This window comes from Ciona robusta, chromosome 1, assembly GCF_009617815.1.
Source record: "Ciona robusta chromosome 1, ASM961781v2".
Lineage (NCBI taxonomy): Eukaryota > Metazoa > Chordata > Ascidiacea > Phlebobranchia > Cionidae > Ciona > Ciona robusta.
In genome coordinates this window covers 13,471,045-13,496,432 of record NC_143235.1, presented here as the reverse complement: position 1 = coordinate 13,496,432, position 25,388 = coordinate 13,471,045, and the positions used below count along the sequence as shown (strand labels likewise).

Here is a 25,388-nt window from a genome sequence, read left to right as displayed (position 1 = left end):
CAACAGTAAGCAGACAAAGCTTAAGTGGGGTTGTAGTTTTCTATTTATTGAGACTACTGTTGCATTAAAATATGATTATAAGACGCTGTAGATCTTGGATGATATGTATTTGTATCCTGGTGATACAGTGTAAGCATGTATCTATTATACATAGGTTATTGCGCTTTTAATGTCAATTTATCGTGGCTGTCGCGTACAGTTCGCAGGGTAGTTAATATGGTTGCAATCGGGGGGCAAATTGAGCACACAGATATTTTCCTTTTTTTATAGTGCAGATACTTATTTAGTTAGATTCTTATCTTATAGTATACTTTAAATATCAAAATGAATATTAAATTAATTCTTTCCTGCGTGGCGGTTGCCATTCTTATTCAAGGTAAGAATATTTTAACACAGTGGTGGTAAAGTCCCACGGCGAAATTTAGCCATATGTTTATACCAAATACTCCATGTTGTAGTTATTAACAAATACCTAAGTTTATTTAACATTCTGTTTTTATTTCAGATGCCAACGGAATCGTTGGTAAGCGTTACTCATAGTAGGGTCGGAGAAGGTGGGACACCTTTAGCACATAATATCCCAATATCCTGATCGTATTTTAAACAGGTAACAGCGGTCTATGGGAGTTTCGAGCATAAGGTTTTATAATTCTTTAAATGTTTACTACCAAATTCGACGAGAAAACAGGATAAAAAGGTGTCCCATCTTCCCCCACTATACCATTGAAATATTATGTTTTCTTATCTTATCTTAACTATATATATATATATATATATATATAAATGCATATACTCGTGTACACCGACTATATTTTCCAACTGCATCGTTCACATTAAAAGATTGTAAAAATAACAAATATACGTGGTAACCTGTAAGCATACGAGTTGTATGAAACAGAAAACCCCGCCGTGTTATAACGACTGCTTTTGCCCCGCCACACAATATAAATAAGATACATTCATTCTACTGCCTCCTTGTTAAGTAAATTTACCCGCTTTTGTCCCATGTAGGAATAGAACATGTGATCTGCACCAGCAAATCATCGATGTTTATGTAAGTTTAAACTTGTTATTAAGTTGAATATCACGAAGAGTATGTAATCATTAAAGTATTCAACTGTATGGTAGCTGCCCCGTTCAGAATCGTTAAAAAAACGCTTCCATATAGTGTGTAAAGGCTGTTAAGGGACTAAAGTGTAAGTGGTGCAGAAAGGCGTTCATGTTATAACTCGACAGTGAGCACGAGATGTATGATATGGGTGTCTGGTGCCTTAGGAGACACCCATGGTATATTTTGACTGTAAGAATGAGGTGTATGAATATGTGTCCTTTTGTTAACGCTTAAATCGTAAAAGTAACAAAGTTATTTTACAGCGCTGATGGAAGTGTATTCAACCTTTTGAATGTCGGCCCTAACGATAAAATGGCCATCTCCCGAAACCCAATCAACCCAGCAACCGGGGTCGCAGGGATACCAGCCAACTGCCTTCCTCAAGAGCGAACAGGTGTCACTCACGCCAAGTTCAATCTTACGATGCTCCAGACGTGTGGAGCGTATGTAGCGGTAAAAAGTGTTTCTAGAATAAATCTAAAAAACCACCAGCCACAATTAAAGTTGCATATGTGGTAAACGTAAGCAGATACGAGGTGTTTAAACTAGAACACCCGTGCTATAACGACTATCGTTGCCCGCCACGCGAGGTTTTTTCATGTGGAGTAAAGATTTCTTTATTTTTTAGAATTTTAGATGATTTGTTCCAGTTTAAGGTTAATCCTTGCTAGCATAAAAGAAACCTTGGCACAATTTAGACCAAAATTAACCTAATTTAGCTTAACGCTATCCTATGTCTGACCTAATTTACCATCTTCCTAGTAAACTCATATAAACGTTATTTTATAACATAAAGTAGCCTAACTTAACTTAACTTAAACCAACATCTTAACATAAAATTAACTTAAGTTACAACCTAGGAAACCGCAAGTCACATCAACTTTACCTACACTGTACGAAAGATCCCAAACTACAACACTTCTTTCGTTATCCACCGTTACAAGGATAGCTGTATGAACTTCACTTGCTCGTTCATTAAGAAATACACTTTGAACAGCACGATGCTTGTACCTGTTATCGAGTAAGTTAGCTTATATTATTTATAACGTTACAAATCCAATCAGGATTGGGCTTGCTGTTTTATTTAATTTTCTTTAGTGTAAGTAAAGAGATCCGGAACCGCTCGCGCCGTTTTAAGCACTTTTGCGCAAAATAGAAGATCTTTGCCCCTTTATGCTTCAGAGTTTTGGAACAAATGTAAGGTTTAATTTTACAGGAAAATCAAGTTGGCCGGACTCTCTGGCGAAGGGGCTTTCAAATTTTCCTTCGGCTTCTTCAACAGCACAACTTACCAATCCCCACTGACAGGAAATCCACCAACTGTTCAAGTTCCCGACTATGTTTTCGTCCAAGCAAAAGCTGATGGCCTTCAAGCTAACTTTATTTTACAAGTAAGACTTAGATTCTAATACTAGAAGGTTTTTGATTCGAGACTCACTCTTGCTACTCATTCTAATCTCAGTCTAAAAAAATACGGATCCAAAGCTTTGTTTCCGCGAAATGTATACAAGCCACATTCTCAAAGTTAAAATATTTCAAGTTATTCTTTAACGTGTAAGTTTTATTTTCAACGAAATGTAATTCGCAGGGTATGATGTGTTGGGCTACACACACATCGTCACCTTCTGACTCCAAAAGATACGATCTTATCCAGAACGGGTAAGTTACAAACAATTAAATATGGAAAGTGTTTAATGTGACGTGATAATGGACACGATTAAGAAATATGGGCTGTTAAGTAATAAAATACCCCATTTATACACTATTATACGTTATATTTACATATTTATAATAAACAATATATCAATATAACCACACGAACCCCAACAGATGCAGGGCACCCGTACTCGCAGGAGATGCAGTTAATTCTATTGAAGTCTTGAAGAATTACAACTCGACTGAGGTTCAGTTTAAATTCAAATCCTTCACATGGACAAACGTTAGCATTCCAATGCAAGCCATCTACATCCACTGTGTGGTATCTGTCTGCGACATCAATATCAACAGCACATGCAACCAACACGTAAGACAAGTCATGGCTGTCAAACCTGTTACCTTTAAAGAGACTTCTCCTCTTCTTTGGTTTATCGAACGTCAACTTTATTCCAACGTTTCGTCTACGATTCGGCAAGACTTAATGAGAGTTTAAAATAAGACTATATTTTGCATAATGCCTGATGGTAGCAGGTGTATATATATATGTGTATATATAAGTGCCTTTCTAACAACTTCCCCACAAACAACAGGCCTGTGCCGCTCCTATGGGACGTGGACGTCGTGATGTTAGCGAGAATTACAAGGGAGATCACCTGGTCAGTTCCGGACCTCTTTACTTCAAGAAACCAAACCCATGCGCCCTCGTAAGTTTAAACCAAGCTCAGTGTTTTGAAAACTTAGTACGCATCTCTTAGTTTTTAAGTGAAGCAGCATTTATAGCGACGAACTTTTTCTTCCAGCAAAAACTAAAGTAAATAATGTCGAATTGTTGTGACAATGGCTTCACCAGCCGTTGAAGTGTTTTAGCTATAAAAAAATTTGCAAATCGTTTTCGACTAAAGGCGTCAATTATAAATTCCCCCAAGCTTCATTCTCGTATAAACTATATAGGCAGTACGACCTGAGTTAACATACTTTTCACGCAGAACAACGGAGGTTGCTATGGTTACTGCAATGACATCAACGGGTTCGCAAAATGTTCGTGTCCTTTCGGTTCAACTCTTGGTGCGGATCAAGTTACTTGCATGTCTGAACGTAAGTTAACTTGCTTACCCTGGGTTTGAACTCTGTGTCTTTCCAAATATAGGGCACTATATATGACCTCTTATAACCCGACAGTAAGCATGAGGTGTACTATGTGTATCTGGTGTATAAGAAGACATCCATGTTATATCTCGACAGCGAGTATAATGCATAAGTATACGCACATATGTTACGACAGTCGATATTCAAACACAACAAGTCAAACACAGCCATCTATACAATTCCAGGCAAATCCAGCGAATGGACAGTCGACTCGCCGGTCGCAATGTTCGCCCTCTTCCTGGTCGCACTCACCGTCTTCTTGGTGTATTACTACAGAAAGTAAAACGAACGGCCCTTCACGCCATTATGATAAAAAAAACTTCAATATTTAACTGTAATCAGTAAATTTCGTTAAAACTACTCAAGAATAAAAATATAATCAAAATTGTTATTTGTGTCGTTTGTTTGCTTGGGTAAGATCGATATGTTTATTCCGGCATTTCGTCGCCAAGGGGGGTAAGTGAATTTACATGATTATGTTATACGGGTGTAAATATAAATTTAAAAGGCTATAATATTAGTTTAACATATTTCAATGTAAAATTATCAAAAAAAAAGTTTTGAATTTCCGTTGTTGTTGTTGTCGTATTGGTTGTTTTGCCAATAAGGCACTCGCGCTAAGAAGGAGAAAATGTTCTGAAAACGAACACGCCATGGCAAACTCCACTATATTGATTGAGTGTCGGTTCATTCTTCAATCGAAATCACTGGAATGTTCTGCGACGTCAACAATCCTGAATATATTCCAGAATTAGGAACTTGCGGTCTCTCGCGTTCAAGAAAACAGCACCCGTTCTTTCAATCTTCCATATTCGGGAATGGTTCGAGAGTTCTGGAATTGACAGATTATTACGTCACAGGTGGTAAGGGCGTGCCGTCGTCTGGAGCGGTTGGAACTCAATGTGAGTTTCGTCAAATTTGGTATACACCAGAAGGGTATTTCTAGATAAAAAGCACAAAAGATAGAAATTGTTTATTAAGCATTAAGAGAAAATATTTCCTTGTTAAAATCTGCGTTTTTTCAAGTTCAGTATAAAAAGGTCTATGTCCGAAAAACATGAGCTGTATAACAGATTTTCTGCTGAATATCTGCAGCGGCCATATTAATGTTTATAACCTACAAGACCTAACAGAAGATCTATACTTATCTTTGAGTATACGATAGTCTATATAAGGACATTATAATATAAAGCAGATATATTCTGCTATATAAGTAACTGCAGAAAGTTTGGTTATATAAAACCATAGTACACTAAAGTGATAATACCTACAAAACAAAGAGTGTATCCAGACTAAGGTTTCAATATACAGAAGTCTATATATAGGGCCAATAAAAGACGTAAAACAGATATATTTTGATATATTCTGCAGGTATATTCTGCTGAATATCTGCATGGGCCACAATAAGTTCGGTATATAAACCAAGACATATAGAACAATATTTGTACCGTACTTGGGAGATAAAGCAGCAAAGATGCGTTGGGAAGTTTTGTTGGTTTGTGTTTCGCTTTGTATTGCAGGAGCAAGTAGCTTGCAATGCATACCGTGTACATACGGACAAAATTGCCCAACATTAAACTGCAAGGGGGGTAAAGAGCTTGGTCCTTGCGGGTAAGTATACCCATAGTTTGAATCTGTAAGTATAACTGTAGTTAAATCTGATAAATAAAAAAATATTACTAATCTAACACAGTTACCCTCGCAAGGCAGGTAATCACACTTTCAGACACCTTGTGCTCGCTTAGAAAATACGGCGCCGTAGCACAGTGATTAACGCGGCAGTCTCTATAACCAAGCGGTAATGGTTTCTATAGGCTCGTCGATGGTGCATTTGTGGGCGTATTTATCCTGGAGCAAGGCACTTGCTGGCAATTGCTCAAATAGTTGTCACTGATGGATTGTCCAAATTGTCAGCCATGCAGAAAAAATAATCATCTTTAAAGTTACACATATGTGGTAACTCGTAATGGCACGAGCTGTATAAAAAAGAACATCCGCGTTAAAGCGAATATCGTTTTCCGGCTTATGTAACTATTGTGTGATAATTAAGTTACGTTCATTTATTACATTGCAATGTTCGTAAATTTGAGGGTGATTGTTTTTTTTAATTTCGATCCTTGTACCCGTAACAAGGAAGGAGAGTTATATACTCAATATATACTGTGTTATATATTTAACTGTTTCTTATGCACTCAGGTGCTGTGATGTATGCGCTAAGCAGCTTGGGGAATCATGTGGAGTTGAGTTCAGCTGGTTTTATGGAACGTGTGACGTTGGTTTAAAGTGCGTTGTTCCAAAGCCACAATTTTGGAGCTCATTCGTGTATTTCAACCAAATCGGAGTGTGCAAGTATGGTAAGGTTTTGTTTCATAATGTATAGGCCAAGTGCAAGGAATGTATAATGAAAATAAATGGACCGTTATACTTTAAAAGCTATTCTTCATCGCTTTCTGCGGATGCATCGGCCAGTCGTTATAACAAGGGTCGTTATATCTGCATTTAAACTGCCTCGCAACTATCGAAATATTAATCTGCATTTAAACTGCCTCGCAACTATCGAAACGCTGTAAACATAACACCTTACATACATTCACTTTCTTTATTCAAACTGCATTGAAATGGGTTACAGATTACTATCTGCTAGGAGCTACAGAACCAACAACATCAAGTGGTACGCAAACATCAGCTTGAAGCACTTCCAATGTTTGAATGGTTTTCTAATGCCCTAAGCATTAGCAGTAGTTGCATTTACTCGTGTATGTAGTATAGTAGATTGGGGTAAGGTGGGACGTGTTATTCATTCTTTTTTCTCGTTCCATTTGGTAGTAAACACAAAATAATGTATTTTTCATTTGCTAAAGATATCCCATCTCACCCCCATATGCTTTATAATATAAACATGTGTCGCCAGCAATAAATTGCATTTAATAAAAAACTTAACAGTATCTTCGTTTACTCTTATCTATCCTACATTGGAAGAACGGCGCCATGCAGTCGGCCATTTCCAGTAAGTCCCATATTTGTTCGTTGTCGGTCAAAAGAGGTCAAAAATATTATTCACAGAAATTACATCTTCATAGTGGGCTCTTTACGGTGGATCATACCGCTTTAATTTAGAACTTTCTAAAACTTAAATTTTGGGGGAAAATGTTTCAGATACAACAGTAAACCTTAGAAATGTCATAAAACTGTTAAACATGACAAAAAAACTAAAGAATAGAATATAAACATGACAGTTTCTGAAAAGCAGTAAAAATACGGTTTACGGAATGCCGAAAGATGACATTTCCTATAAATGAATGTCTTTTGTTCCGTAATTGTGGAATAGCTATTCCGTACACCAGGTTTTGCGGTAATGTAAATCAGCTGATAACGTTGCAAGCTTAGATAGGGAAAGAAATTTTAAGCTGAAAACAAATTAGAGATACAGTTAGTACACGTTTTCAAAAGATTTTAAGAAGCAGTATAGTTTCTCTATTGTGCAAAATCGTGTCAAAATGGATATGGCGAAATAAATCACGAACTAAAAAGCGTCTATTTCACTGCTTTTGTTGTTTTCAAGCGTTATATGATGTCGCACTGCAGTAACAGCGATTCTGACGATTTTTTCGATGCACGACCAGACTTTGGGTCTCCAAAGTGAGTTTTCATATTTACCTATATGTACTGTTTACTAAATTTGGTATAATTGTGTCAGATGTATTGTATGTACAAAGTACAACTTCTTTGTTATTGCCATTATTTGTAATTACGTACTTTGTTATTAGAACAAATTATTTGTAATTATCATTTGTACTTACACAAATAGGTTGCACGCTTTGTTTATAATCATAAATGTACCGTAGGTAGTTTATTTATTTCGTTATATTTTTTAAAAACATTTGTGGAATGTAAAAACAATTTTTTTCATTATATATTTTTATATATATATATATATTTTATTTAGTTTGTGCTCAACATAACATATCATCCACAAAGTAGCTTACATGGTAGCCTATAACCGGTAACAATGTATACCTACAGAGTATGGCAGGTTCAAATGGGTCATGTACACCCTTTATGTGCACAAGTGTAGTTAAGCGGCATTGATTCATTTCATATTGTTGATGTAATACTAGACATTTGAATAATATTTGCATAACTTTGTTTCTATTCAGATGCCCTTCTTCCCCTTCATTAGTTGTAGATGATGGGACAAATGGAACAACCAAGGTAAAACATTGATATATTATATATGAATAAATAATAATATGTATTATACTACAATTATAACTAAGTTAATAAGTCATACACTAAACCCAACTTGCCCTACTGAAGAATATGTTGAAAGGAATGGGCTGTTTGTGGATTTAGTCTTCCAAGCCCTATTGTATTGTGCCATAGCCCTTATGGAGTCGTGTGCCTCCCAAGCACTAATAACTCACAAAGTAGTCATAAGCTGAAACGAGGTGTATGAAACAGAACACCCATGTTATAACGACTGTCGTTGCCATGCAACATAAGGATAAAACAAGTTACACCTATTCAAGAAAAACTTAAAAAAACACTAAAAAACGAATTCTGAAAGTGTGTTGCACTGTAGGCCCCTATTTGTAAAATAAATATTATATATATGTATATATATAATATATTCAATGCCCTAATTAATGTTTGTGTCTATCATCCAAATTACATGTCTGAACCAATGTATTTTGTCATTTTGTTATGGACATTTGCATTTTAACCAATTCAAAAGACAATCCATGTATAGACCGAGTCATTTAGTCAATAGTAATCAATATTGCCCTTTTTTATCCTTATTAAATATATATATACAACATATTTTATCACAGAATAAAAACCCTAACTCTCCGTGTCATCTTGGTGGTGATTTATCGCTCGATAATCTTCTAAAGTCGGCCACATCCAGTACGTCAGTTGTATCAGAGGATGAAGGTAAAGATGCTTATTAGATAAAATATTAGATTAAAGTATTTCCCCTAGAATAGGTCTTCATTCCATTCGTATTTGCGAAGGTCATATAAGTTTAGTAGCTTACAGTTAGTGTTAGGCTATGAGAAAGGGTCAATGGCTGGCACGTACATTACTACATCAGTCATCAGTACATCTGTTATGTATTATATGTCTACTTTTTATTCATTTTAAATATTCTCTATGTAAATTCTTTGTTCTTATAAAAGTACGTTTTATTACATAGTTGTGTGCATTCTTGCATACCAATAAATCAAATACCGTTTGACGTTCGTTTACCAGTTTATTTTTATAGGTTCTTATATATTGAACAACAGCAGTAGCAACAATACAGATCCCATCAGCCACGACGACAGTGTTTTTCTGGATAAGCATGAAGTGAGTGTTGTGTAATGGTCTGTGTGTCATATATATGTTATATACTAACCCTTGAATGGAAGGTGACGCGCACCCAAGCTTTTGAAACAGGGTGATTTTTTATCTATCTGGCAGAAACTCCAGATCCTTGACAGGGACCTCACCTCAGCCACAAAGAATCCGTAGTAAATGTAGATTATATACAACTTAATACAAGTTATCAGTGACAAAATATAATGCATAGGCTAATGCTATATTAATCAATGATGTATAATGACTTTGAGTGTGATTGCATTATGGCAATGTTACCCCAGGTTCCCTTATAATAAAATAGTTTACTAAGTTGAGTTTAGGCAAAGTTAATTAACTATATGGGTCATTTTCTATATGGGTGAGGTCCTATCGCAGGGAACCTTGGTTTTAGACCAGGGTTGGCTTATACTTATATGGGTTACCAATGTTACAAGTATTTTCAATTACTTTGATGAGTAAAGAATCATGCTATGAATAAATCCTATGATTATGTGCTTCATGTCACACTGTAGTGTGTTGCATTAAATATATTTACAGTCACCTGTCTATATTTATTCAAGGTATTGATTGCATTGCTATGTATAAAGTATTCTATTACTTCTGTTACCAGATTTACCAGCCATAAATAAAGTAAATAAACTTTAAAGTCTTTGCTGGATGGCAGTCAAAATGCTTAAAATAGAAATGCACTAACTTTTTTCACAGCACATGTGACATTGAAGGATTTTTGAAAATGTATAGCGACATAGCGTTTTACTTTATGAAAAAAGTGGTGTGAATATAGGTTTGGTAGCTTGGGCAAGATTCCACGGGTAATGGGGCATAGTATTTGTGCTCCACATTTCATTATGTACATTCCATGGCTATGGTGTAACAATCATCATTCAAGCTGTCATAATACTACATTGTGTAACCTTACAATTTCCCGCTAAATGTTCTATTAATTTTATAAAATGGTAATTTTTTTTCAATCTAAATTTGCTCTTTATAATATTATGTGTAGTACCTTTTTTTGGTACTATATATTATGGGGACAGTTTTCGTTATTGTGTATTATGTTGTTATTGTCCATATACAACGAAGTATATTGTAAAATATGGAAACAGCGAGCTTAAATTTATCTATTTTAATATTTAATCGTATACAATTGATACACACTTAGTAATTGAGTTGTTATCTTATGTTTTATAAAATTATTTCTATTTAATCGGAAGTTTTTTCTACAGAAATTTGGTGCAGACAATGCTAAGTTATGTCATCACAATGATTCAAGTACCATTGACCAATCAGAGGCAAGCACGAATGCTGACCAATCAGAATCCAACCAGCCTACTGTATCGCATGAGGGGAACCACCCATGTACCAGTAATGACACCTCACTGGGTAAAAGAAACTCGTCGATATCAAGCAGCAAACCTGACCTGGTGGCTTCTATAAGTGAAAGACCAACAAATCTTCCTGGTGTTAAACCTGCTCTACTATTTACACAAGGTAAATCTGGAAAAGTTGTATTATGTGGGGTAATACTATATCATGTGTTATTTGTATTATGTGGGGTTATACTGTATCATATGTGTTGTATACTTGTTTCATATAAATTAATAGGCAAATTCTGGTCTAAAATCTAGGTTTTCTGGTGTGCGTTGCGCAGGACCTTACCGCTTACCCATTAAAAAAACGCCACAAAAGTGTTGATAATTTAATAATTTGGCATGCACGATGTAAGTATGTTTTTTGATTAGGGGGGGAGGGGTGAGATCCTGAAGTATTTAAAAACTACAACTACCTTTATAATTTGCATATATTATTTTTGTTAGATTTGGCAAAGGTAGGGGAACTTAAAATTTTCAAAAAATCATCAAATTATCATATTAATAGCCTGCATAAAACTAAATAGTTGTCTTTCCAGAAAACGAAGCCCCAGAGTCAAAGTTAGAACGAAAAACTTCATCCAAAGAATCTTTATCCCGACCTAAGCGACCCCCTCCCCCAAGACCCAAAGCTCCCCCTAAACGACCACCCCCACCTAAACCTATGGTTCATAAGAATTTAACAAGGTATGTATGAAGTGAAGGAATGTGATTTATTTTTTATTCTCACATGCTGGGCTACAGCAGTCGTTATACCATAGGGTTTTGCCAATTTTGTAGAAATCTATGTTTTATTTTGCTTTTTTTGCAAACTGATATGTTTTCATTTTTTAGCCTAGCGAAAATCATGTTTTATTTTGCTTTTTCTTGCAAACTGGTATATTTTCATATATATATATATATATAAATTCATGTTTTATTTTGCCTTTTTTTTGCAAACTGAAAATTCATTTTATATTGCAAATGACATAAGTGCAGCTTTTTATACTTATTTTACAGACTATGTAAAATGTAACCCGCATAAATGCTGTTATATATCAATATATTTCATAGCTGTTAATACAATATCATTCCCTCTTAATTGCAAAACAATAATAAAGACTGGCAGCCTAGGAAACCAAATTAAAATCTACCGTATTAGTATTTGAATCCAATCAGTTTAATTACTCTACTGGGGTTTATTATACACTGCCACAGTGGTATTCGTTACTGTATGCTCTATTGATGTAGCATTTATGCCTGTTTTTGGGTATCATGGGTATTTCCAGCTCTATGTTATAGCATGTATGGTATTTTAGTATAAGTTAGTATTATATTATAGGCATTTGTTTTGTAAAATACCATGTAGTTTTATAGGGCTAGTCTAATCAATATGCTTGTCTTTTTAGATTATAATATATAATATATATTATACAACTGCTTTTATATAACATTATTGCTTATAACTGCTTACTCAGATGTGGCATATAAAATTCTTACTAACTACCCTGGCATTACAGTAATAAAAAGGTCATGCGTTTTATCTGGCTTCACTTTCTGACAGCACATTCATAGTTTTTGCAAAATACCGCAGTAAAATGCTGCTTAAACAAAAATACCAGAGCTTTAAAACCACGCTTTGTGCCTTTTAAACAAACAACACTCTGTTTAACTACCGTTAATAGTTTGGTATAGACTGTAAATGAAGTGTTTTATTGCAGTTTGTTGCAGCTACACCTATCTATAACTGTCTACTTTTGATCAGAATGCTTTGTTTTCTATGAGTAACAGAGAACTATTTCTATCTTTTAATAATTTTTATGCAAAAACCAGTTGTTACTTCTAGAAAACTATTTAATTGGGTGCAACAGCTATTATTTAAAATATTTAATATTTAACTGGGCCCCAACTATTTTTAAATGCCGCCACTCATTATAGTATATAGGTATATAAGTATACAAAATCTGTAAAATAATGTCATATTGCACGCCATGGCAAAGGACTTGAGATGTTGGTCAGAGTTGACCCATTACCTAGTTTACAACATTATATTTACCAGATTATTCAATCACAATCTTATATTACATTGTAGTGTCTGGTTACACCCGTTATACTATCCAAAGGTGTGGTATGTTGTATTATCACCTACCTTATTTATTTAACTTCTTGAGTGAGAATGACCAACTCCCAGACATACTAAGTATCACATAGTGAAATACTAACCATGTGAAAAAGTTTCAGTAATGTTCACAAATCACAATTATATAGTAGGATGGGGGAAGATGGGTACATTAAGATTCATGTTTTGATTTTGTAAAATGTTTTTTTAGTTATTAAATAAAATAACTTGTTGTCCACACTAGCTTTAAATTTCTTTGAATGTTGGTTATTAAATTTCTAAAAATATGAACAAGTCCCAAGTTCTAAAAATATGAACAAGTCCCAAATTCACAAGTTTTTATATTTTATCATTTAGCTCGCTGTACGTTAAGCTTTTATCACGTTTTGTAAACTATTTATTTAGTTATATTATTAAATAAAATCACTTGTATTGGTCCCCAATAATATTCACAGTTATATTAATTAATTTAAGTCACTTGTTAACTCAACTAACCAGATTTATGTCAGAAGTGTTTTGGAAAATAAACCTGAAATGTAGATTTTGTTAACACTAACTTTACATCCCCAGTTCAATAGACGACCCTTTACTCACCCCCAACACTACTGTGGACAACATCACACGGGAGTTTGCAGCAGCCCTATCAAAAGTGACAGCAACAAATAACATTGATGACCAACAATGGTAATTATGATGTCATATCCACGTTTACAAACTAACAATATAAAGTTAAATACAGTTTTTTATTCTTATTTTTATTGAAACTTAAGCGACAACTTGATTTTATTGATTTTAATACAATAATAAATTTAAGATTACAAAATAACTCCAACGTATGGTGCATAAATCATTTACGTGTCTCTAAACCTTAAAAAACTTTAAAGGAATGGTTTATTAAATTTTAATGATATACCAAGCTCATGCAAAAACAAACAAAACCTGAACCCAACTTCTTGCTTTGAAAATTTTAGTCATAATCCATACAACCGGTGTTTCCCTGATTTTGAAATAATTGTTCCCACAAAATTCCTCACTTCTATTTATTAATATTAATTGCATTTTTAATCTTCCCATATTTAAAATTGCACAACCTTTATGTTCAGCACACATGAGAAGGAGGAAAATACCAACGTTGACATTGATAAACCTGATAATGTTAACCAAACACCACCCACCACAGGTATGCTACAATATGATAAATTTAACTGCAGCGATAGGCAAATGCTGAAGGTAATGACCATTTTACACGTATTCTAGTTATTTTAAAATGTTTAATACAGTATGATCAATTTCACCACAGCGATAGGCAAATGCTAATTGGCCGTTCGCTAGCGATTTTTTACAATTTTTGCGGTACTCACCAATAAAAACATATTTCAGTTCTTAAAATACTACATGTTTCATACAATATTTCAATGAATTTAAACATAGCATTAGGTATTTGCTGAATGTAATAACCATTCGAAACGTATTCTACTTATTTTAAAAATGCCTGTTTAATACAGTATGATCAATTTTCACCACCGCGTTAAGCAGTTGTTGAATGGGTATTTGCTACTACAGCAGAATTTCTATGATCCTAAAGTATTCTATTGTATGTTGGTAAGGCCCTGGGATCAGTTTCATTATGGCTGTGTCTCCCATTTTTCGTGAACAAAACATGAGATGAAATAACCTCATTGTGCCGCAGATCTGGTATTCGCATGTTGCGCAAAGCAATATATGTTTTCTAAAAAAAAGTTTTAAAATAAATGTTTCCAAATAGACAAAATAAATAGGTTTTAAAATAATTTTTAAAATAACTGTTTCAAAATTGAGTTTGAGCCCTTGTTTATAAATTCATGAAAATGTCTCCGGTTATAATAGCAGTTTGACTTATGAATTGTTATTAAAAAGTCAAAGCATTGACAATATGACAGGATATGTTTACACCCTTGTTTTACAATTTAAATTAACACCTTAGCTGTCAATTTAATGCTTACTTTGATCCTGTGTATTTGTATAATGTGTTAAACAGATGTTGTGTAATACCAATCAATCTGGTGTCTGTTATTTAAATAACATAGAATCAAAACAACTAGCCAGAATGAGTTGTGATATTTTTCTGAGAAGTTGTGACTTCTTGGTATATATGCATCATAAAACTTTGTAGTGTTTATGTAAAACAATAGCTATTACACTACACAGGTTTAATGTGACACATTTTTTTTGTAATCTCGTTTTTTCACCTAATATCCCGCTTTTTCTTGGTGTACACATAGGCCCCAAACCAGGGCCTAGACAAGCTACTGTAGAAGGTTTGTTTGACAGGATCCTGTGTCTAACTATCACTGCTTCCCTTTTTTTTAAGTTTGCTGCCTCTGGACACACAATACTTCCTTTCATTCAGTTAGTTATAACTGAAGGCTATTATAATGCTTACAAAATGACATTCATTGTCGGTATAAACATTTAGTAAACTAGGATTTTGTAACACCTTCTTTTCACTTAATATTCGGCTATGTTTGTTTAATACACATAGTAAATGCTGTGACAATGCTTACAGTAATTAAACAATGACCTTTATGTTTAGATGAACGAAAGGAATCAACTTCAAGCAACAAAAGTCACCGACCAAGTATAGACGAGGTGTGTATAGTGATAATATGTATTATTTCGTATATGACATGGGTCACTGGATACCTTTGATTATAATTATATATTCCCTATCTTGGTTTATATAACTTGGTCTACCAGGCAACAGATCTTAGTACTTACAGGCCTGCTGAAAATTGAAATATACGTGGTAACGGTGGTATTCATATACAAATACTACGTATTTGTGTTCTATGTGTTTGTGCAAATAGTAAATACCATGTATTTGTACAATGAAGCCTATCTTTAACTGTATGTATTATTTGTATAGGAGATGTTATGTACAACAAATCTTTAGTTTAGAAATGGAGGTTTAAACTTTGTCAATATAATGTTAAGAACATATTCTGCCTCAGGTGTTATACTACATCTTTACTGTTTAAATGGTTAATTACCCGCAAATACAGTCATACGTGTTGTATTGGGTATAACAAGTAGCTTATGTTTACATACAGCTTGTTCAACCACAGTTCAACAAATACTTACTTGGTATTGGAGTAAACCCTGTACAAACAAATACAGAATAAATAAAATAGATAAGCTGCAGAGCTTATGCAATATTAATCTGTTTCACATGGATTGAACTGCAACTGTGCGGCAACTAACAGTGACTTATTTGTCTTACTTTAAAATACAGATGATTCAGATGTTTCAAACTGAATTAATGCATTTTTTAATAATGGTTTACTAGAAATAGTAGGTGCCAAACCTGGGGTGGTAGGGTAGGCAGGGTAAACCTTTAGTTTTCTACACTACATTAATTACTACACATTACAACCAACATTATTTTACTAGAATGCGTGTCTAACTATCCCTGCCTTCCCTATATTTTAAAACTTTGGCGTCTACGCTAAAAATTAAATATAATAGTAACTAACAGGGCAGATTTTTTGTTTTGTTTTATAAGAAGAAATTTATAAACTGAATATACTGATGTTTTTTAAAGTTATATATGATTCAAACAAAATTTAATTATGCTTATTATCCGATTATTACACCTAAGTTTCTAAGAAAGATCCATGTCTATAATATTATTTATTACATTTGGCTTGCTTCATATTTTGCTTTGGGCCATAATGGTGAAACATATAACACCCAAATACATACATACATATATCATGCCTATCCCACTTTATAACTATGGCAGGCCATATTTCTTTGCTAAATCGCTTTAAACCCATTGTTTAGATTTGTTTACTATCAAGCATATTGCTACAATGTCACTACTTTCAGTCACCCATAGTCGTTAAGCATAGGAAACCTCATTGATTAATGCGGTAAAATGCAATATACCTTGGCCCTGCTTGTTTGACACACCCAACAGCAGGGTAAAATCTGATTATATTTAAAACTGGTAGGGTAAAACGTATAATGTCACACCCGCCCCTGTCTCTTACCCAGGCACATCTAAGGTGACACCTTTGCTTGCGGGATAGTTTAGAGGGCTTTATGGGCCTTAGGTTGGGAAGCTTTGCACTACATGGCTGGTTTGTTGATTAACCTACACATTTAACCAACCTAACCCATACTCCTCATACCCTCCATGAAACGTTATTTTCAGTTGATTATAATCACATTTTAGTTTTATTTAATTCCCCCATTGATTCTTTTGGTTTCTCCCCCTACAGGGCAGGCAATGGTCACAAATGACAAAGAACACTGTATTAAGGATAGATTCATCCCCGGGACTTGTATGTTTTGCTTTGGTGATATAGAATCCAAATGATTTGCTGCATGCTAATTAATCAGATTTCTATGCCTTGAATTATAGGATTTCTATGCTTTCTATTAGATCTTTATGCAAGTTGCAGCTAACCAACTAATCTTTAATTTTTCCTTAGTTATATTTTCAGTAACACAAGTTATTATTTTCTAATTGAATGGGTTGCATTTTTTATTTGTTTCACAGAAAGACCTAAATTTTTCATCACAACAATATTCGATACTAACTGAGTTTTCTGAATCCAATTTATCTTCCAGTGTTTACTTATCTTAGTGTATAAATGATAATTAGCATCGTATTAATATTTTTTCATAACTTTATATACAACATACCCCTAACTAAGTTCATAACTATAACTTTCTGTACATGTCCATATTGTCTCATTTTAAAAAGAATACAAGCAATTTTACATAAAAAGTAAAAAAATATCCGCACCATATAAAAGACATGACCTATTAACTGTAGGTTAGGTAGTTATATAGTTATTCCACAATTTTATTATAGTTATAACACATTAAAAATGTAGTAACAATAGAATGCTATAAATATATAGCAATGTTAATAAGAAAATATTTTATTCAATAGTCTGCATTTATTCAAGTACTTGAGTGTCCATACATAGCATGCAACAATCAATAATATGTGTTGCTCAATATTACTTTTACTTGTGTTGTATTTAAATCCAATATTTACGACTTTTTGGGATTTACCCAGTAACCAAAGCCTTGAACGTAGTATTTTAACTAAAAACCGGTAATTGTTTGCTTTGGATTAATTTTTATAGAATTATTTACATGTTTTTCTAAAAACAAGCAAATTTTATTTATTCAAGCCATAATTTATCCCAAACGCCAATTAACTAAACAATGAACCAAATCTGAATCAAAATAATTATAATTTCTTTTAACATCCTTGTCGTCGCTTGAAAATGTACGTATTTTTTGCACGCTGATATTTACAGAAGAAAAATAAACATCTTACATGCGCGAGATCCAATCAAAAATTGCCATATATTACAAACTGATTTATTTTAGTAGCTTCGTCTGTTTCTTACTTATGTGGTGATTGTGGTTACGAGTATGACATCACAATACCAGTTGTAGTAAATAATTTGCTTTGTCTCTTTTAATGCTTGTTTGTAGTGTAACAATGCATCTTTAATTAGTTGAATCAATAGAATTAATCAATGCTTAAATTATGTCGAATAATTTTCTACTAATTAAACTATGGTTGTTTTGATTGTCTAGTTTAATTTGAATTTGTTTTTTAGGAGATCTTGTCGACTGTGATCGTTCGTAATTTGGACACGGGGCAAACTATGCCACTGAGTGTCGCTGCAGAGCAGGTGGGTTTGGTTACCTCATGCTCACTGTCGAGTTATAACAGGGGTTTCTTCTTAATTTCTTATACTCCGACACTGGGTTCAGTGCTTGACACATATACCGATACTGATTAGTATATAGGAACTTGGGCAAGATATTTAACAGACATTGCTCCAACCCACTGGCCACTAACAGGTTATCCAAATTGTCAGTCAAATTTTCCCACTAAAAGCAATCTTGGAGTTTGGAGTAATCGGTCAAGTCTGGTCTGCATCCATAAGAACCTCAACCTCAACCATGGTGAAGAGAACACTGGAGTTGCATTTTTAATATTTGATTTTTATACATTAAATTTGGGTAAAATATAAATAAATCTGTACTCCGATTTATATTTTAAATTATTTTGCCAAATATTTACCCCCCCCCCCACTTAACTTGGTGGCAGATTACTTTTTCTACTTTACACCTTATTCATCCTACCCCTGCTATCCAGGTGTCCCAGTGTCTCAACCCCCTTGCATTACAAATCATGAGTCGTACCAAGGAGTTTGCGTGTGCTGGGTCCGATGAGCCCCAACCCACTGCCCCACCCTCATCAAGGGGAATACCCACCCCAACCCCCGCTGATGTTACCCCAATTAATTTATCGGAAGACGACAACACCTCTATAGCTAGCGATGATATCACTATAGGTTGGTGAATGCTTGTATGTTTAAACTTATAGATAGCTATAATACCTATAATACTTGTTAGACACTGTATTGACAATTGAAATTGTGTTTATTATAAGCTTGATAATATAATATGCTCCAACCCAGTGGAAATATTATTCTATTTTGACAGCTATACTAAAATAAACTCGTTGATACCTAATTGAATTGTAGTTAAACTCGTTTTTTCATAGTTACCTAATTGAATTGTAGGAGCTGAAGCTTCGTCAAAGAAAGGTTACAACGACAGTGGGCGAAAAATACGAACTAAAAGTAAAAGATTTAAACGAATGTTGGGGAAAAGTGCAAGGAGAGTTAAAGAGGTGACTTTGTTTCTTACATATACTGATGACGTTTCCGAAGTTAGTTTTAAATTCTTTCTATCTATTTTATGTGGGTGAGGTATTACATCATGGCACACCATTAGGCATGAGAGCATATGTCTCACAATCCCAAGGTCACATAAATGTTCACAATGGTGATAATATTTGTGCAAAAGTGCAGCAATGCTTCTTTAAAACACATTCCACAACTCTTACGTTTTTTAAAATCCCCCAAACATATCAAAAAAACCCTTAACCAATTTACTAAAATACGAGCTTGCATCTTAGATCCCCGACATGCCGTATAGTGATAATAAAAACAAATCTTTTAACTTTAATCCCAGGTTGCCGAAACACAAGTTGAACGTGCTGTACACAAAGTAAAACACGGTAAACACGAAACAACCAACAGTGAGTCGCTCAATGTTTCAAGCGATGAAGAAGTTTCAGACTCGCTCGCAAACTCCTCAGTTAAAATAAAAGCTTCTTCCACTAATAAAGGACCTTTCCAGTTCCATGGTTTAAAACAAGTACAGGATATAGCAGTTCATGTGGTGAGTATGTTTGTGTATGTGTATTCTAATATAGTGTATCTGTAAGTAGGATCTCACGCATATAGAGCAGAATAGCTGCTTTAAACAAAGTGTATTTGGCTTCTATAAAAACTGAGATAGTGGAAAACACAAGTTCTAGCAATTAATCATATGAGCATGTGTGTCGTGCGTATCTGAAACTTTAAACACTTTTATCATTTAATAAGCCCAAAGCCACCATGTTTTAAAGTAACCGTCACATTTTAACAAGTTTATTTTCCTCCACTAGGGCGCAGTATGGAGCATGAAGTTTAGTCACTGTGGTCGTCTCCTCGCAACAGCGGGTCAGAACAACGTGATATGGGTTTGGGTGTTGAAGGATTATTATGCTTACTTTAATGAGATGAGAAGCAAGTATATAAGCAAAGGTAACGGCATAACAAGTGATTGTTGCGACTTTTTAGGGGAAAGTGGTGTTAAAGTTCAAATCAGTTCTATGTATAATGTTTCTATTTTTACTGTATTCTATGTTTGCCTCAACCAGTGTGTGTTTTATATTATGTCTGTGTTGGTGTTTATATTGTGGTGATATGGCAGTGATTGAAAATATACAGTGCTTGAATTGTGCATGGTGTGCTGTTAACATCAAAGTGTTGAGCTAATAGATAAAGACTAATTAGTAACAGTCAAAGACTACTGTGGATAAAGACTTCCAACTTAGTATACTAGTATTTAGGAACAGTTAAAGACTACTGTTACTTGATCTGAATAAAGATTTCCAACAAGTGGATGTTTTATGCAGTAACTTGGTGGATAGTAAACTTTTCACACTGATGATGAACCAAGCTATCATAAGTGTGTATTATTAATGTTATTACCCATAATACATCACTTCACCCTCAGAGCGAGGTGCTGTGTTCGCTACCCCTCCCCGCAACACCATGGAACCCCCGACTCGTGACCCCCCCAACATCGCATCGGAAGATGGAAGCTCGAGGTACGAGAGTTCGGATCAATTAGATGAAGAAGAGGAAGCTCCGTTTCGATCGCTTCCGTTCTCATCTTATGTCGGACACAGCGCCGATGTTCTTGACCTTGCGTGGTCTAAGGTGAGTTTGTTGTTACGTATCAAGGTTATATGGTGAATGTAAGAGTTGGATTTTTTAACAGAAAAAAGTACTTTTAGTAGCATTTAAAATGGTTAAGCTGATGGTGATAAAGATAAGCTCTGCCATGGCTGTTTAATGAAAGCTTGTATGGGTTGGAGGATTTCATCATATATGGGTGGGGAATGGGGATATATGTTTAGCATTTATCATAAATATAAAGTAACACCGCAGGTTTAGACTTGTGCGGCCTTAGAGACCTAGATCCACATACCAGTATTAACAGTGTTGGCATCTGATCAGTTTTCGGCAAATTATTGGGTAAAATAGCAATTAAATTTGGTTCCTTTTTATGAAGTATAAGTAATTATATTGTTTATGACAAAGTGTTATTGGTGGGGCATGAGACATGGAAGCCAAAATGAGCCAATAGAAAAAAAGATTGCAAAATCATTAGTTTCCATTTCCTTTAATCCACAGAATTACTTTACTCTGTCTTCATCTATGGACAAGACTGTTCGTTTATGGCACGTCTCACAAAAGGAATGTTTATGTTGCTTCCAACATATTGATTTTGTTACCGCGATATCATTTCATCCAAGGGTAAGTCTTATTGAGACATCAGGTTCAAACCTCGGTGCTGCTACCATTGTGAGTATCAGGGTATGTGTGTCTTTTGGCAAGATACATACCGGTAATTGCTCTAACCTAGTGGTCATTTATGGGTTGTCTAAACCAGGTCTTCCAATAAATCAGGTCTTGTGGGTTGCAACCCTGTAAATGAAAGTCTAAATCACGTCATGTCACAATTCTAAAAGTTGCCACGTAATAAACTTCAGTGGCTGCCAAAAATATAAAAATATAAATGTTGGAAGCTCCCAGTGTGGAATGTTTAAAAAAAAAGTTTTTTTGAATTATCTTTGTACATAACTTTAAAACGAGGGAAACTCAAGCACTTATAGGTTTCGGAAAAAGCTTTCCCAGTGGGTGTAAGAAGCTGCACTTGTAGATATAAAACAAAACTAATGGATTTTGTTTTAATATTGATTTTATGAGATATTTATGTTACCAGGACGACAGATACTTCCTAAGTGGTTCGTTGGACAGTAAGTTACGCTTGTGGAATATTCCTGAAAAGAAGGTTGCTTTGTGGAATGAAGTTTCTCCAGATTCCTCATCAAATGTGAGTAAAGTTAAATATAGCATGGAGAAGATGGGAGACCCTTTCATTCTATTTTCTCGTGCAATTTGGTAGTAAATAAATAACATTCAAAGAAATATAAAACCGTATACTCAAGATTCTAATAGATTAATGTAATTTGTTTAAAACACAATATGGATATTTGGATGTTAAGGTGTCCCATCTTCCCCATCCCCTATATATGCGCAATGCAGCAATATGCCCAATACTGTCACCATTGTAGGCTTGTGGTGGCCCGCCACGTGTGTGTGCGCCGACGCCTACACTAGTGCCTTTTTCTCACTTTTATCTTCCGTATAAATACCGCTTCTCGTGTTCATTCACCCTCTTAGTTTACCGCTCGCAATACAACATCCTGCAACCGCTACAGGCTTGTTTATCTTTGGTTAAGACACATTGCTGTAACAGTTTAGTCTATATGTAATAGGCTTAATGCTTCTACCACTATAAGCATGTGTCCTTGGGCAAGACACTGGAGTGAATAACTTGAGTGAATACCTTGAGTAAATACCTTGTGTTTATTCCAGTCATCAGGAGGAGCGCTCATCACAACCGTCAACTTTTGTGAGAATGGAAAGTTTGCCGTGTGTGGAACTTATGATGGGAGGTGTTTGTTCTATGATACTGAGGTGGGTGGGTTAAAGGGTTGGGGTTTGAAGGGGTTGGGTTAAAGGGTTAGATGGTGATGAGTTAAAGGTTCCACAGTATAATTGAAGTTGAAATGTCAATCAATGCCATTATATTGTCCATGTCAATTCATTGCACTTTGCCAACATGCTCAGTTTCCAAATTTAATTTGAGGTTCTGCAAAAGCATTTGATACTAGAGTATGAACAGATCGTAAGCCCATAACTTATGTTAACAAGCCAACTCTGACCTAAATCTCAAATCCCTTTCTGTGTCACGCTACAGGACTTAACCCACATAGAATGAACATTTAAACAGTAGAGCTTTGGTGTCTTACTTGTATTTTTCCAAGTATCAGCCAACGTAGTATATGAATAATGCAACCATTACTTACCCCAGCACTTGAAGTATCACACCCAGATTCATGTTCGTTCATCGCGTGGTAGGAATACAAAGGGACATAAGATAACTGGAATTGAACCTTTGCCTGCCGAGCACAAGATACTGGTAAGTTATTGTGTTTCACATTCTGCTGCATGATATAATGTTAAGTAAATAACTTTTATTTTAAAAATCGGTAATTTTATTTTACAAGTGCATGGCATATGACGTCATTATCAGGGTAAATTGAAAGTTGTTTTACCCCAACGAATATTTAGTTATTTATTTTGTTTCACTTCATTACCTAATAGTTTTCATTGTATATTATGTAAGTAATGCGTGCTGTCTTTGTAATGTAGTGTTTCCAGGTTCATTAAAGTTTGGTTTATATCCACAGGTGACCTCTAATGATTCTCGTGTCCGACTTTATGATTTAAGGGATTTATCACTGACTTGCAAATATAAAGGACTCACAAATATGAGTAGCCAAATCAAAGCAAGCTTTAGGTTGGTATAGAATAATGTGTGGACATCCCATTATATATGGGTTAGATCCAAAATATGCTACATCAGGGGAAATGTGATTTAGGCCGTAGTTGACCAACAATTTCTAAATGTATTTTAAAGCACAGAATCCGTTGTTATTGTCGCCAAATTCTTGTGAGGGAAGGCAGTGGTAGTTAGACACATAAACATAGGAAACTAATTCACTTCATTGGTTGTAATGTTTACTGACTAATGCAAGGCCAAAAAAATCTAGGTTAAGTTGCCCACCATGCCAATTAAAAACTGACTATTTTGTATGTAAATACTAAAAAGTACCAAATTTTCAATTACCTTTGGTTTGTGCCACCAGCTACCTCAGTTATGTAGTTTTGTTGTTAGAAACCTTAACTGGCGTATCGCTGTATCTGTCACAGATAATTTCTTCACTTGTACTTTGTTTTGTTATGTTTTAATATATTGGATTTAAATTCTTTTTTATTTTTATAGCCATGATTGCAAATACATTGTTTGCGGTTCTGAAGATAAATCAGTTTATATTTGGAAAACAAATGTTCCTCAAGATGTGACAAAGTTTCGAAGAGATAGAAATGATTGTTGGGAAAGTATACGAGGTAAACTTGTGATGCTATGGGACAGTGTTTAGTGTGACTGCCTCCAGCCTTATGGGTTACAAGTTTTCGCTGCTACCATTAAAACTGTGTGTTTCCTTGGGCAAGACTTAACCACAATTGCTCCAACCCAGCAGTTATTTATGGGCTGCCCAAATTGTCAGTCATGCAAAAAGCAATCGCCCACGTTATATAGATTGTCAATTCACCCCCATGCAAGAATAAATAAGTTACAATACTGTAAATATTCTTTGTTTACTTCCAAATGTTACAATAAAAAAGTAAAATCTGGACCATCTTACCTTAACCTACCATATGATGTAACAATGCTATTCATTTCCAACAAAGCTCATGACGCCGTGGTAACTTGTGCCATATTTGCTCCTTACCCCCACCTAATGGCTCGAAGTGACGACAGAACTGAAGGAAGTCGATTGTCGTTCTCGTCAAAATCACGCTCTTCACCTAACACAGACAGTTGCTGCATTATATCAGCGGACTTTAAAGGAGTCATAAAAATCTTCATGAATTCTTAGCATATTTCTATGATTTTTGTCAAATTTCTATTATTTATCATTATTATTATGTAATAATCAAAATCAAAATACAAAAACTTTTAAAAAATGAGCTTTTCTTTTATGTTTGATTTATTAAACATTTATTCTTGTGTGCTGGAGAACTTTTGCAGAAAAACCTCTACACCATGTTGCTTATAAGGTTACAACTGCTTCAACCCAGTGGTCATTATTGGGTTGTCTAAATTGTCAGTCATACATTAAGAACTTGAAAGCAGGCCAGAGTTGTATTAAATAAGACATCTGTCCTATAACTTCTAAGGTTCCCCGTCATGTGAGGATGAATAAGTCCCTGATTTATTCCACATAGGGGTCCAGTATACTACACATTCCAATAGTTACCTTCTAAGTTGTAATATTTGGTAACTCGTAAGCGGCAAAAGGAAACTGGACACA

The 25,388-nt window shown here is 34.7% G+C and overlaps 2 protein-coding genes across 5 annotated transcripts; both read left to right on the top strand.

The window, feature by feature from the left end:
• The first annotated feature begins 225 nt into the window (after positions 1–225).
• LOC149743486 (ZP domain-containing protein-like) lies at positions 226–6,858 on the top strand. Of its 2 annotated transcripts, none has more exons than XM_089884954.1 (13): positions 226–376; positions 506–523; positions 1,012–1,054; positions 1,375–1,564; positions 1,972–2,132; positions 2,328–2,502; positions 2,700–2,770; positions 2,942–3,134; positions 3,358–3,471; positions 3,754–3,862; positions 4,099–5,524; positions 6,110–6,267; positions 6,543–6,858. In XM_089884954.1, the coding sequence occupies exons 1-11, from the start codon at positions 325–327 to the stop codon at positions 4,194–4,196; spliced, it is 1,224 nt and encodes a 407-aa protein (XP_089741080.1). In that variant the 5' UTR covers positions 226–324; the 3' UTR covers positions 4,197–5,524; positions 6,110–6,267; positions 6,543–6,858. The 2 variants fall into 2 exon arrangements, with proteins under 2 accessions (XP_089741080.1, XP_089741088.1); XM_089884962.1 differs by having other exon boundaries at positions 253–376; positions 506–607.
• Positions 6,859–7,231: 373 nt separating this feature from the next.
• LOC149743485 (WD repeat-containing protein 44-like) lies at positions 7,232–25,053 on the top strand. Of its 3 annotated transcripts, none has more exons than XM_089884788.1 (23): positions 7,232–7,552; positions 8,071–8,125; positions 8,746–8,848; positions 9,180–9,262; positions 10,489–10,765; positions 11,184–11,331; positions 13,313–13,426; positions 13,846–13,922; positions 15,315–15,370; positions 17,005–17,067; positions 18,370–18,444; positions 18,915–19,113; positions 19,345–19,454; positions 19,799–20,008; positions 20,277–20,415; positions 20,891–21,096; positions 21,574–21,696; positions 22,166–22,276; positions 22,822–22,923; positions 23,321–23,428; positions 23,700–23,809; positions 24,296–24,420; positions 24,766–25,053. In XM_089884788.1, the coding sequence occupies exons 1-23, from the start codon at positions 7,482–7,484 to the stop codon at positions 24,951–24,953; spliced, it is 2,853 nt and encodes a 950-aa protein (XP_089740914.1). In that variant the 5' UTR covers positions 7,232–7,481; the 3' UTR covers positions 24,954–25,053. The 3 variants fall into 3 exon arrangements, with proteins under 3 accessions (XP_089740914.1, XP_089740926.1, XP_089740919.1); XM_089884793.1 differs by having other exon boundaries at positions 7,234–7,552; positions 10,501–10,765; positions 24,766–25,051; XM_089884800.1 differs by lacking the exon at positions 17,005–17,067 and having other exon boundaries at positions 24,766–25,052.
• Positions 25,054–25,388: the final 335 nt, after the last annotated feature.